The sequence below is a fragment of the Vombatus ursinus genome, unplaced genomic scaffold (genome assembly GCF_900497805.2).
Source record: "Vombatus ursinus unplaced genomic scaffold, bare-nosed wombat genome assembly UNPS02009573.1, whole genome shotgun sequence".
Taxonomy (NCBI): domain Eukaryota; kingdom Metazoa; phylum Chordata; class Mammalia; order Diprotodontia; family Vombatidae; genus Vombatus; species Vombatus ursinus.
Window position 1 is genome coordinate 27677078 of NW_020949351.1, and position 14143 is coordinate 27691220.

Consider the following 14143-nt stretch of genomic DNA (forward strand, 5'->3'; position numbering starts at 1 on the left):
GAATAAACCTTATGAGTATTTATTAAGCATTTATATATACGAGGCATTGTACTAAGCACTGGGCATACAGATACCCTAAAACAAAATGAAAAACAATGCTTCCTCTCCAGGAACTACCTTGCTTAAAGGAAAACAGCATATATGAGAGAGGAGAAGCATTTTTCATCATAAATCCTTTAGGACTGTCTCATATCTTTGTATTGTTGATTATAGCAAAGTCATTCACAGTTGATTATCATTACTGTTACTATATGCAATGTTCCCCCCCAGTTCTGCTCACTTTACTCAGCATCAGTCCATACAAGTCTTTCCAGGTTTTTCTGAAGTCCACCTGCTCATCATTTCTTATAGCAGAATAGTATTCCATTACAATCATATACCACAACCTGTTCAGCCATTCCCCAATTGATGGGCTATCCCTTCAATTTCCAATTTGTCACCACAGAAGGAGCTGCTATAAATACTCTTGTACAAATAGGTCCTTTTTCCTTTGCTTTTTTTCCCTTTGGGCAGTTTTAAAAACACATTCCCTCCAAAATTTATCATTTTTCTTTCTTGTCATATTAGCCAATCTGATACATGTGAGGTAGCACCTCAGATTTGTTTAAATTTGCATTTTTCTAATCAAAAGTGATTTAGAGCACTTCTTCATGTGACTAGGTAGCTTTGATTTCTTCATCTGGAAACTGCCTACTCATATCCTTTGACCATTTATCAATTGAGGAATGGCTTGTATTATAAATTTGGTTCAGTTCTTTACATATTTGAGAAATGACGCCTTGAGAAACCTGCTATAAGAACTTTTTCAGTTGTGATTACTACATATTTCCCTCCATCTTATTTTTCCCCATTTATCCTCTGCTTCTGACTACTGTTTTTCCCAATCCACTATCCCTTCTATCAGCCCTCCGCTTCTTTTATCTTCCCCTTTCCTTTACTTCCCTGTAAGATAAGATACATTTTTATATCCAAATGAGTGTATATTCCCTTTTTGAGCCAGTTTCAATGAGAATAAGGTTCAAGCATTATCTGCTAACCCTCCATTTTCTCCTCTGCTGTAAAACCTTTTACACTTTATGTCAAATAATTTACCCTATTCTACTTCTCCCTCCCCCTCTCTCCCAGTGCATCCCTCTTTCTTGCCCCTTAATTTTATTTTTTAAAATATCCCATCATAGTCAACTCACATCCATGTTCTTTGTCTATGTATCGTGCTTCTGATTGCCCTAAGTTCTTAAAAGTATCTTCCCATGTAGGAATATAAACAGTTTAATTTTTGAATCCCTTACGATTTCTCTTTCCTGTTTACCTTTTTATAATTGTCTTGAGACTTGTATTTTAGATTTTTCTATTCCACTTGTCTTAAGGAATGCTTGAAAGTCCTCTATTTCATTAAATATCTTTTTCTTTTCCTTGAAGGATTGTGCTCAGTTTTGCTGTGTAGGTGATTCTTGATTATTATCTTAACTCCTTTGCCTTCTGAAATATTATATTCCAAGCCCTCTGATCCTTTAACAAGGTAAATTTGGTGTAATCTTGACTGTGGCTCCAAGATGTTTGAATTGTGTCTTTTTGACTGCTTGCAATATTTTCTCATTGACCTGGGGACCCTGAAATTTGGCCATAAAACCAGGGGATTTTTCGTTTGGGGGTCTCTTTCAGGAGGTGATTGGTGGATTCTTTCAGTTTCTATTTTATCCTCTGTTTCTAGAATAACAGGGAAGTTTTTCTTGATAATTTCTTGGAAGATGGTAGGTAGGCTTTTTTTCTTTTTTATCATGGCTTTCAGGTAGTCCAGTAATTCTTTCTGTGATCTATTTTCCAGGTTGTTTTTCCAATGAGATAATCACTTTTTTTTTTCATTCTTTTGATTATGTTTGTTTCTTGATATCTAATGAAGTCATTAGCTTCCACTTGCCCAATTCTAATATTTAGAGAATGACTTTCTTCAGTGACATTTTTTACCTCATTTTCCCATTTGGCCAATTCTGCTTTTTAAGGAGTTCTTCAGTGAAGTTTTGTCCATCTTTAATTCTGCTTTTTTTAAGGAATTATCTTTAGTAGGTTTTTGTGCCTCTTTTACTAAGCTGTTGATTCTTTTCATGACTTTTACATCGCCCTTTCTTTTCCCAGTTTTTCTTCTACCTCTCTGATTACCCTGTCACTATTGTAATTTTCCATGGTCAGGTTCTTCTTGTTTGCTCATTTCCCCAGTCTATTTCTTGACTTTTAACTTGATGTTAAAGTTGGCCTCTGCTCCCTGGGTGGAGGGGGCAGAGTCCTAAGTGTCAGTTTTTTTTTTTTCCCTTTGTTTTTGCTGTTGTTTTCAGAGGTAGTTCTGGGAATCTGTAAGCTTTCAGTTCTTTTAAGGTGGAATGATCTAAGGAGAGGTGTGTTTACTATCCTCCTGGCCTATGCTCTGGTCTATGAGCAACCATAAGCATTCTTTCTGTTCTCGAACCACCCCTGTTCCCTGTAGCTGTTCCTTCTTGCCCGAGGACAACGTACTAGGGACTGCAACTGAGAACTGTATATGGGCAATGCAACAGAGTCTTGCACCAGTGCCAGCAGAGGGTCCTCTATAATCTTCTGACTCAAGAAAGGTGCTACTGATTCAGTCACCCCCCCCCTCCCCCCCACCCAAGGCCTGCTCTGGCTTGCTGAGGCACAGCCTGTGCTAGAGCATCCTGCTGGACTGCTCCATTCTTATCCCAGCAACTGACTTGTCCTGCCAACCTTCTAAGCTTTCTTGGGCTGGAAAATTATAATTTGCTTAAAACATTTCTTCACAGCTGGTATAAAAGTACAACTCACCTGTTTTTTAATTATCATTGATTACTAATTGATGGTTTGAACATTTTTTTTCCTCCATAAATTATTTGGTACATTTACTGTTTAAGTCTTAAACATTTTTGCAATATTGTTACAAGTTTAGCGATGCACATTTTCTTGAAAGAAGATAAAAATTAGTGAATAGCAAGCATAGTACTTTAAGGTTTGTAAAGCACTTTACATACATTATTTTATTTGAATGGCCCAAAAAACATGTTCTGATCTAGTTATGATCAATTTTTGTACAATAAAATCCTTCTTAAACCCTTGTAATAGCTACTATACCAAGTGAACTTCAGATATTTTAGTCATAAAATAATCTCCTTCAATTCAAAATGACCCAAGCACTTTCTGTTTTCTTTTTTGGGAGGCAGACAATACAAAAAGTTGTAGAAACTTGAAGGAAAGGAATACTTAACATTTATACCCACTATTTGATAAAATGAAAACAACTGGCCTTGGATGAACTAATTAGTCTGCCAATCACTAAGACCATGAGAAACTGTTTCCTGATACCACAAAAAGTTGCAGACACATGAAGTGTTTATTCTCTGAATGTATTACATCTAGTAAATATCATATGAGATACCTCCTAAAACAATGGTTAGTAGTGTCCAATAAACACAGATAAATAAGGAAGGCTAATCAAATTTAAGAGTTGGAAAGAAATCCGTCACCTAAACTCATTCATACATGACCAAGAATCCTGTCTACAAAGTAACAAGTAGTCATCCAGCCTTCTCTTAGTAGCTCACAAGTTTTCCTTCCTCTGAGCTCAAATACTCCTCTCAAACAACTTGGTGCTTTGGGGCCCTGGCAAAAATGAGAGAATACATTTAACTCCCCTATCCCATGAAACCTTATTTAAATACTTAAAGATAGTTGTCACATTCTCTACAAGTTTTCTCTTCTGTCACCTGAACCTAGTTCCTTTAACCAATCCTTATGGCAGCATGGCATAGTGGAAGGAATATTAGATGCAATCAAGAGGGTAGGTAGGTAGGTAGAAAGAACTCTGTACACATAAAATGCTCTCTTGGCATTTTTTAGTTCCCTTACCATTCCAAATATGCCTCAGACTGTCATGACTTACCTAAAATGTAGTATCCAAAACAACAAAATACTCCCGATTTTGTTTAGCTTTGGACAGAACAGTACAGTGGAGGTATAATCTCATTCTAAACCATGTTTCTGTTAATGAAACGCATGATCTTACTGTAGGTATTTATGGCTTTTATTGGTATGATTATTCCCACTGAGGGAATCAACAGCCTTTAAACATTGCCTATACTCTTTGGGACCTAAGGAAGCATATAAAAAAGTCAGGTAGTCCCTACCTTTGAAGAGTTTGTGTTTTTTCTTTTAAAATTTTGAACACCATAGACAAATATATCCATCCATATATGATATGTGATTATATATGAAAGAGGATTATATATGAACCTCTGAATATCCATTTCTCATCCCCTTCCTTAAAAAAAACCAAGTCATTACCATCCTGCTTGCCTGTGCTGAATGGCATGTGAAACACAGTCCAGTGCCTGATTAAATATAGTGGGTTAGGTTAAGATTTTACTCACCAATGTTAGCTCAGCCATAGAGTGGAGTACCAAAGCAAAGTTGAGGTGGATAGTGCTGGGCCTGAAGTCAGGAAGACATCTTCCTGAGTTCAAATCTGGCACTTTTGCCTCAGTTCCTCTAATGTAAAACGAACTGAAGGAAATGGCAAACCACTCCACTATCTTTGCCAAGAAAACCCCAAATGGGGTCACGAAGAGTTGACACAAATGAAATGACTTAAGCCAAAGCTGAGACTAGTTTGGGGAGTGGTAGGAGGATATGTGGGAGAAACATGGTGTCTAGGCCTAGAGGTTAGTTTTTCTTGCTGGGGGAGGGGGTAGAAGCTAGGCAATAGCAGGGCACGTCAAAATGGCTTTGTAGGGTAGGCTTGGTTTACTAGTGGTTGCTGATGCAGCTGGCATCTTTCCATGTCTTTAAGTTAGAATTTTTGAGATGCTTTGGCCAATAGAACTTTGTTACTGATTAGCCAACTTGGTGGCAAGCCTTTCCAAACTTAGCTGGTCTTCAGATGAAAGAAACACAACTCATTTCTAAAGTGTACTTGAAATCTTTAGAGCTCAACAGGAACTACCTGAAACCTGTACTGTCAGAGCCTAAACGGCCACAAGTAAACTATAGTGATAAACTAAAGTCAGACTTTAGTGGAGGAACTTAACATATGTGTTTTTCTGGTTCTAGGTCAGTGTTCATTCCCTGAGCTTTTACTAAAACCCTCCAGGTCTCTTTCATGCAATGTATTGTGTAAGCCCCATCTTTTCTCCACCTGTACTTGAACATTTGATTTTCTGAACTCAGGTATAGGACTCTGCACTGATCAGAACTGGTCTAACCTGCATCCATACACACACACACACACACACGTGTGTACTAAAATAGCATCGCGAGTAAACTGCTTGAACTTGGATAAGTTACTTAACAGTTCGTTCATTTGTAAAGACTCAAATGGGACAATGTGTACAAAACGTTTTGCAAACTTTAACATGCTATGTTAATATAGAAAGCTCTCATTAATTAATCAATGTATTTATTTATTAAACTGCCAAAAAGTTTACTGAGAACAAAATGAGGACATAGTGAATAGTGGCTAAAGTATCAAACAGTAACAATTACTTAGAAAAGTATAAAGTCTTAATGACATCCTAGTTCTATTTGCACTAGTACTATTTGCAATTACTAGAATCGACCCAGGCACCTGTTTGTCCTCTTCATTGAAAAGTAGAACAAGCTGTGAAATGGAAGCTGACATCTATTATACAGAAAGGACTCTTAGCTATTGTAAAGGAGGTCCATCTTGTAATCACAAGACAGTAAACTGAAAAGGTATGATATAGCATATCACTGGTTTTGGAATTAGAATATTCCGCTACTTACTACTTGTAAGGCCTTTGGCAAGTCACAAAAATGCTGTGCTTCAGTTTCCGTATCTATAAGGGAGTTAGTCTCTTCCAACTCTCCAATCTTATTTTAAGAATGCAAAGTCCCCCAAAAAAAAAAAAAGAATGCAAAGCCTATTCTTTAGGGTGGAAAGTACAGGTTTTTTTCTCCTTTACTTATATAAGTATCTTCCACTAATTGGTTTTGTGACTTTAGTTACTTTGAAGCCCAGTGCAATTGTTTCTTCATTGGAGGGATGGGGACTAGACCTCCAAGGTCCTTTCTAATTTTCTAATGTTTCTGTGATCCTTTGACTTGAAAGAATTGTATGATTTTTCTAAAATATTAGCTAAGAGTTAAACTGTATAATTTTTTTTCACATAAACCTTTTATAGAAGTTCTTAAATTTTATTCTTACCATTGAGGAAAAGAAAATCTGTATCCAAGATAAAACAAAACTTCTATAAAAAGTTTTCTATGTTCTTGCTCAATAGCACTTCAAGAGAAAATCTATGTAGATAAGTCTTCAATTTTAATTCAATTTAAATTATAAGTCAAACTGTGTACAGTCATTTACAAACTAAAGATTATAGCTGTTTCAATATAATTTTCAAAATTAATTACAATAGTCTTGCAGAATTTACAGTCAAAATGTAGAAAGCTTAACTCATGTCAATTTACATTTCATTAAAAAAATAGACTACCAGGAAGACTGTCAACCATTAAGAATGTCAATAAATAATGTTTTTTAATGCTTCAGTAGTTTTTTCTTTAAGACCTTGTGAAGGTAAGTCTTAAAAGATAATACTGTTGACACATAAGGATGATATAAATATAAAAGTAGCAATTTTGATACTTATAAGGAAATGTTTACTCATTTTACTCCCCCATTTAAAGAGATTTAGAATTGGAAGACATGGGAAACTATGCATTCTGCACAAAATGAAAAAAATTGTTTTAAGATACTGCTTGTTGAATATACACAAAACTTTAAATACACTAAGTAGTAGATATGTATAATAATAATCTCTTCAAGATAAGAACTTCTCCTTCGATATAAATCTTTTCCTAAGTAGTTGTATTGTGCAATATCATGCTTGAGGTCCTTCTTTGCAACAAGGAAAATAGTCTTCTGTCCTGAAAAGGATAGGAGGTTCATAGACAGTTTGTTGTTGCTTTGTAGAATACGACTTCTGGAAATAATTGTAAAAAAGAAAAATTATACATATCATATAAAGAATTAACAGGGTCTCTTTTTTAAAAGAAAGTTTTTGTTCCAATTGTTTGTTTATCTTCAAATTTCAGATTTATCTTTGGTCTTGCTTTAAAAAAAAATTATCTGCCACACCTTAAAACATCTCTCATGTATTCTCTTTTCAGCCAAGAAGCAATGCAGTTACTTAATTCTAACTTTTAAAAATTTCTTCCCACTCACAGTAGTGCATTTCATTGGTATAAGGAACTAGCTAGTGAGTGGTAAGGAAGCTCTGTAAGTACATTTAATCTACTGTGGGCTTTAAAAAAAACTATATACAATAAAGTCAAATTTCTCAAATTAATAACTTACATTAAGGAAGGATGGCACATTAATTGTGTGCAAAAGTTTCTTTAATGTGTTGGGGAATGTCCCAAGTTCTGCTTCTGCTTTTGTCACTTGCTCCTCCATTCTAGTCACGCAATTTCCAATCATTTTAACAAAGGCCTAGGTAGGAAGGAAAAACGTGAAAAAAACAAGGCTTTTTAGTATTATCATATGTGTGTGGCCCAATCCTATAGGTGACTGCAAAAGATAAAAATGTTAGAAAGTAATAAGCCTGCATGGAAAAATACAAAATTTTTCCTGCCTGCCAAACCTATTTACATAAATGTCTGTATATATGTGTTGAATGACAAAAGAAAAGGTAGAGCAGTTTAATAAGTGGCACTGATTTATTATAGTATCTAATTCATATTTAAAGGTAAACATTTTTGAAAGCTAAAACGTGCTTTTTTATGACAAAATGAGGTCCTGTCTCACCTAATTTCACCTATACATTTCTCTGGCTCTTACAAATACGCACAAAAAATTGATTAATACTAAAAATTAGTTTTAATGAAATCTCAGAAAGAACAGTCACCCATAAAACAAATGAAACCAAACTAGTATTGATGACTTTGGAGTCTGTAGTTTGACTGTATAAGCCTTCGAGATTTTATCTCATAACCAATTAAGAAAATCAATCTTCAATATTTTTTAAGCCCCAAACTATTTTCTGTACCCATTTCACTGTTTTCTAGGATCTCTAAACCCTTAGCCACCATGTCATAAAGAACCTAGTAAAAGTTAAGCCCTAAACCCATTGTTTCTCAATGACTTCTTCTGACAGTAGAGTAGAAAACCATCTTATTTTCCATTGGTTTTCAGGCAGTTACCAGATTTGGCTATTCCCACCATAAACATCTCCAGGATGTTATTCTTTATTCTTAATTCCTATAATTAAATTAGAATTTCTGCAATATAATTGCCCACTAGTCTTTTCAGTCAATACACATTTTTTTCAATTATAGATATGCTGCCTATACTGCTCGTTCTAAGTATTGTCTTAAAGTAACTGCTGTTAGAGTAGGAATAACATACATCTTTGATAAGTCCTAGGACAGTGAAGTTTCTAAACACAATGAAATGTCCCTTTTATTATAATATACCTATAGGTCAAAGTTTTAATATGTTTACTGATTATTACTGATTGTGCACTGATCCTTTATACTGGTTGTCTTAGCTGAGACCAAATTTGTGCCAACATAAAGATAAATAAATGAAAGGGAGTTTTTAAAACAAAATAGACAAATAAAATTTCAATAAAATGCAAACCTATATATCAGTAAAACATTGGAAAGCTGATGCTGCCTTCAAAAATCATATGAATCATAGGTACTTTTACAAAGTCACTACCTACCTCCAATTTGTCAATCTTTCTATATATCTCACTCATTTCAGTGGCTTTGGTGTGAATGTGAGGTACACTTTCATTGACTACTTGTGAGGAGTCACTTCGAATCTAAAACAAAATATAAATGACAGGTTTTATTTTACCATAAAGAATATTAATTAGAGAAAAATATGAACACCATTACTAGACTGCATATATATGTTGAGTTTCCATTACTTGAGTTAATCTGTGATTTTGTTAGTGTAGATATTCCTCATCAATGATACATATTACAACCTGTCCACACCTCATACTGTGACATCCCAGCAGTACTTCTTGGGGAGTATACTTCCAATGTGCTGATGGAAATGGAGAACTGACACTTTTCTCTTCCATATTATATAGGTACCAGTCCAGCATACAGGTTGTTATCTATCCTTTGCTCTTATTACATGGTTGGCCTGCATGTTCCTTTCCATTTATGTATTTCCTTGATGCCATTTTAAAATCTTAATTTCCCACTAAAGAGTGGGAAATATATAATATAAAGATAAGGCACTGTACTGGGTCCTGGTTATACAAAGATGAAAGAGACACTTCTTGCTCTCTAAAGTAGTTTATGTTCCACTGGAAAGATATCAATTAAACACAGGGCAACTTTAGTAGAAACAGAGCACTTAAAGCACTAAACAATGCCTTGAAAAATGGAATGGAAATTGAGAGCATCATGATTGTTTAACTACAAGTGCTTATTTATAAACATTTAAAGAACAACAAAATGAGTTCTGCCAAGACATACCATATCTAGCATCCCAACAAATTCATCAACTCTAGTTAGTAGGTCTTCAAGACTCCTGTCTAAAGCTTCTATCTGTAACAAAAAAATAGAATGTTCAACTGTAATGTGTTTCCAATTGACATACATGAGTTTACTGAAGGATCAATAAACTTTTGGGGCAACTTTCTCATCAAGTGATTATCTGGATAGAATATACAATGAAAATAACTTATTTTTCCATAATTTATTTATACTAATTTTTTAATACTATGTTATTCTTTTTCAAGTAATTTGTGTCTTTCAGTAATGTGAAGTGCCTTTCATTGACAGATCACAACCCCTCTGTGCCTTAACTGATTAAAAAAGAAAATTCATCATGTGGTAGCTAATCTTAAGGTATATCATGGGTACTATACTGATGAAATTAAAACCAGTTCTATGTTTCATATAGTCAGTAGCAAAAATAATCATTGTATTGATTTTCAAAACTTTTAATAAGTATGTTTCTCAGTTTATTAAATTATATTTAGCTTTCTGATATGGTAAATGAGTAGATTTTCAGGATTCCAAAAATATTAAGAACCAAAACCTCTCTCTCTCTCTCTCTGCTTACAAGCATACTGGCCTACTGATGATGGGCCATTACCAATACTACAATGAGGCTATAGAGTACAACACAGCTCATATGGTACTGAAAAGATACATAGGTCATGGTGTTTTAGAAGATGTGTGCCTAGTTGATGAATTTATCTTGTCTAGTTGATAAATTTATCTTGTCTATTAGGCAAACTGGACCCTACTTTAGTGAGAAAACTTACAGAAAGATGTGGCCTTTAAAAAGGATGTATTTTAGAGAACAAAAGAGTCTTTTTCTAAGCATGGGGAAATTGCATGCATGTAAGATAGGGAGCACTGGACTTGGAATCAGGAAGACTCATCTTTCTGAGTTCAAATCTGGCCTCAGACACTTAGTAGTTATGTGACCCTGGGTAAGTCACTTAGCCCTGTTTGCCTCAGTTCCTCATCTGTAAAATGGGCTGGAGAAGGAAATGGCAAACCACTCTAGCATCTTTGTCAATAAAACCCCAAATGGGGTCACACTGACTGGGACACAACTGAAAAAATGACTCAACAACAAAGAAGATATTGCCTAAGAAAGACTGAAAGCAAATAAGACATGGCACAAAAGGTGGAAAGCAGGGTGTGATGAGTAATGAAGGAAAGGGGACCTGTATCACAGCCTATTCTAGTCCACTGCAAAATATATGTAAGATGCACCAAAATAGCACTAACCAGAGATAGGTGAGCTGACAAGTTTAAAACCACAATTCAGGATCTGAAACTGATACAGAAGGGTGATAATGAAGTTATTGCAGGGCTTCTAGGACAAGGGGGAAAAAAAACCCTTCAAGTGCAAATGGCAGGAATGGAAAATTATCCTTATGACTGAAGATAGTGGATCAAATTTTACTAAGTATCCAGGGCCAGAGAAATTACATACTAGAGGAGTCCAAAAATCAAGGGATCACCTCAAAACCACTGTTGGTAACTTTTGAGAAAGCATGAACAGGAGAGGAAAAATGCCTAGTAGATTCTAGAAATTACAGGTGGGTAATTTTGACTTTGTATCCTGGGATTTCTAAGACCCTAAGTTATGAAGGAATTGCTGATACTCCATGGTGAAAGGAATTTCCTCCACTGACAAAATTATGGATACAGAACAAAAAAAAAATTTGACCTTAAACCTCAGCAAGAGTTTTATTAAAGAGCTGGTTTGTGAGCATCTAGGAAAACATGACTCTAAGAAAGGTTGGGTTCACTAAGAACAACTGAGTAGAGAGAGGACTGGATTTGAAGTTCAAATCCTAGCTGTTCATTGCTTATATAATTCTGGGCAAATTGCTATCTCCCTGGGCCCAGTTTCCTCATCTGCAAAAGGATAGAGTTGACTAGATGATCTACAGGGTCTCTCCCACTCTATTATTCCCTCCCTTCCCTTTCCTAACAACATATTGTTGTTACCTAACATTACCTAACGACATATTGTTATATGTTTGCCTTTGTATCCCTTGAATATAGCAATATGCCTTGCATAACTACTCCCTTCTAGTTCTAAATTTTATGATCAATACATTCCACAGGCAGCAAGAGGTCAGACCTTAGAAAAATTATTCTGGCAGCTATGTGGAAGATGGATTAGAGATGGGAGAGTCTGGAAATGATAGCTAGTATCTATATAACATTTTGGCTTTATCTAGGTTCTCATTTGATCTTCAAAACTCAGGAAGATTAGGAAACTATGTTAACAGTCCAGCTGAGAGAAAGGTACAGATGTAAAACATATCCTTACATGTATTTGCAAAATTGAGAGGTCAATGGTATAAATCTTATTTCAACAGACATAAAATTTGAAAGATAGAGATTTGGGGGGGGAGAGTGATGATTTATGTTATAAACATGTTGACTTTGAGCTGCTGACTAGATTTGTCAAGCAGGCGTTCATGAGGGATCAAGTAGAATTTAGGAATGTTAAGTCTTCAGTCTCTATATGTGGGAATCATCTGGGTAGAGACAATCATTTATATATTTTGTAAAAAAATCAGTGGATAGAATTCAGCAACAAGTATTAAGTCCCAAAGTCATACATGTATGGTTATCCATAAAATGCTCAGTGAATCACAGAAACAAGCAACTTAAGTGTCTTCTCGTGTTTCCCTCATTTTTCATAGCAAACTGAAGCTCAGGAAGGAACTTGTTCAAAGTCACATAGGTAGTAAAATGACAAGAGTCCAGATTCAAGCCTTACCCTCTCTCCAAATCCAGTATTCCTTCCACTATTCCCCTCTGAAGTTCTCAGACTCAAGGTATAAACATTTTACAAAGTACTTAGTTGGAAGACTAGCTTAACATTTAAAGGAAAACACAATATCTTAATTGAATAGCACAATCATCTTTTGGTTATTAAGTCTGTTTTGGGGGAATATTTTATTATAAATTTATTACTGTAACAATACAATGAAATAAAATTATACATAAACTCAAAAGCATCTTGTTAAATACTAGGCACTAGTAGTCCCTGTGACACTTTCCACTTTTATTTTAGTTTCCCACTTCTATCTCTTATGCTGTTTCAAAATGCACCACATTCAATTAGGGGACCTAATTGCTCTAAAAAAATTTTGCCGGGTCATGGGTGGCACTCTGAAGTGCTTTTCATATTGGCTCTCTTAACAGTGTACTTCCTCCCTTTGAATGAATGGGGGAGGTGGGATTGGAAGTAGTTCAAAATTGCCAGGCTTGTCATACATTATTTCCCTTCATGCACTCAAGTCCAACGAAGCTGATCTACCTGTTAGCATTTTTGAGCTTTTGCACATGCTGTTCCCCTTGCCCGAAATACACGAGCAACTTAAAGCTTTTAATAGCTTAAAACTGCACCAGGACTTTTGGGAAGCACATAATAGGCGCTTAAAAATGTTTATTTTTTCCCTCACCCCTACCTCTCGGAATGCCTGCTTGTCTATAAAGCTCTGCTCAACTACCAACTTCTCGATAAGGCCTCTACAGATCTCGTCGGCTGCTACTGCCACCCACGCCCGACTACCTTGTATTGATCTTGTCTATACTTATGTACACAACTCTCTCCCCGAAAGAATATAAAGGAACTCCTTGACTCAACCAACCAAGAAGGTATTAATTAACAGAAGCGCCTATTCTGTGCCAAACCCCGCAGATGTAGAAAAGGAGACGATCCCCACAGGTCTGGCAAGCACTCGTCCTCCGTGCCGGGAGGTGGACTGCTCGGTTAGGCTATCCCGGGCCGGATAATCGGGCTCGCCGCCCCTCCCTAACGCGGCGGATCACGGACAGCAGCCTAGCTGGGGGCGGAGAACGCAGCTTATACCAGGCGAGGGCATCAGGAAGTAGAAGGCGGCGGCTGTGCTCGCACAGCGAGACGGGGAGCCTTCCCACAGACCGCGGGCAGCGTCCTGCGGCAGCTCGGGGTGGGATGTGGGGGGAGGCCCAGAGGGGAAGACTGCCCTCCCCGGGCCCGCTCACCTCGGGGCCGCCTCCCTCCCCGGCCGCCGGCAGCAGGTAGGCGGCGTAGCCGGCGGCCGCGCGCTGCAGCAGGGGCAGGTCCAAGCCGACGGCATCGCAGGAGATTCCGCGGTCCCGACTGGGCCGCCGCCCGTCCCGCTCGCCGTCCTCCTCCTCCTCCCAGAGCCCGGAGGCGCTGCTGTGGCTCTGGGACACGTTCCCGCTGTCTCCGCTCGAGGCGGCCCCCGGGGGCTCGAGCTCCTCCTCCGGCGCCAAGCCCTCACGCGACCCCAGACCCGCGTGACCCCTCTCCATGGCCTCGCGGCAGCCCGCTCTCGCGGCGCCACTCCGCTCTCGCTGCGCCACTCCCTCCCCAACGGCTCTACCTTCACGCCCACCCGTAGTTCCAGCGGGGGATCTCGCGGGCGCGCACGCCGGAATCCCCTTCCCCCGCCTCCCTTTGTTGGCCACGCCCACGGGAGCTCGGACGCGACCCGGGACGCTCCGTCTGCCCCTCCCCCCCGTCTCCCCGCCTCTCTTAGTTGGTGCGTGTCACGTGCTGGGAGGAGGGGGCCAAAGGGGCGGCATTGGGAAAGTAGCCTGGGCGCTTAGGTTGGACGCGTCACAGAAG

At 37.8% G+C, this 14143-nt stretch overlaps 1 protein-coding gene across 2 annotated transcripts; it reads right to left on the minus strand.

The window, feature by feature from the left end:
- Positions 1-5420: 5420 nt before the first annotated feature.
- Positions 5421-13938, minus strand: BLOC1S4 (biogenesis of lysosomal organelles complex 1 subunit 4). Of its 2 annotated transcripts, none has more exons than XM_027852480.1 (5): positions 13534-13938; positions 9496-9567; positions 8724-8825; positions 7355-7489; positions 5421-6924 (listed from the first exon to the last, which is right to left on the minus strand). In XM_027852480.1, exons 1-5 carry the CDS (start codon positions 13825-13827, stop codon positions 6856-6858), a joined length of 672 nt encoding a protein of 223 aa, XP_027708281.1. In that variant the 5' UTR covers positions 13828-13938; the 3' UTR covers positions 5421-6855. The 2 variants fall into 2 exon arrangements, with proteins under 2 accessions (XP_027708281.1, XP_027708280.1); XM_027852479.1 differs by having other exon boundaries at positions 5421-6980; positions 13534-13892.
- Positions 13939-14143: the final 205 nt, after the last annotated feature.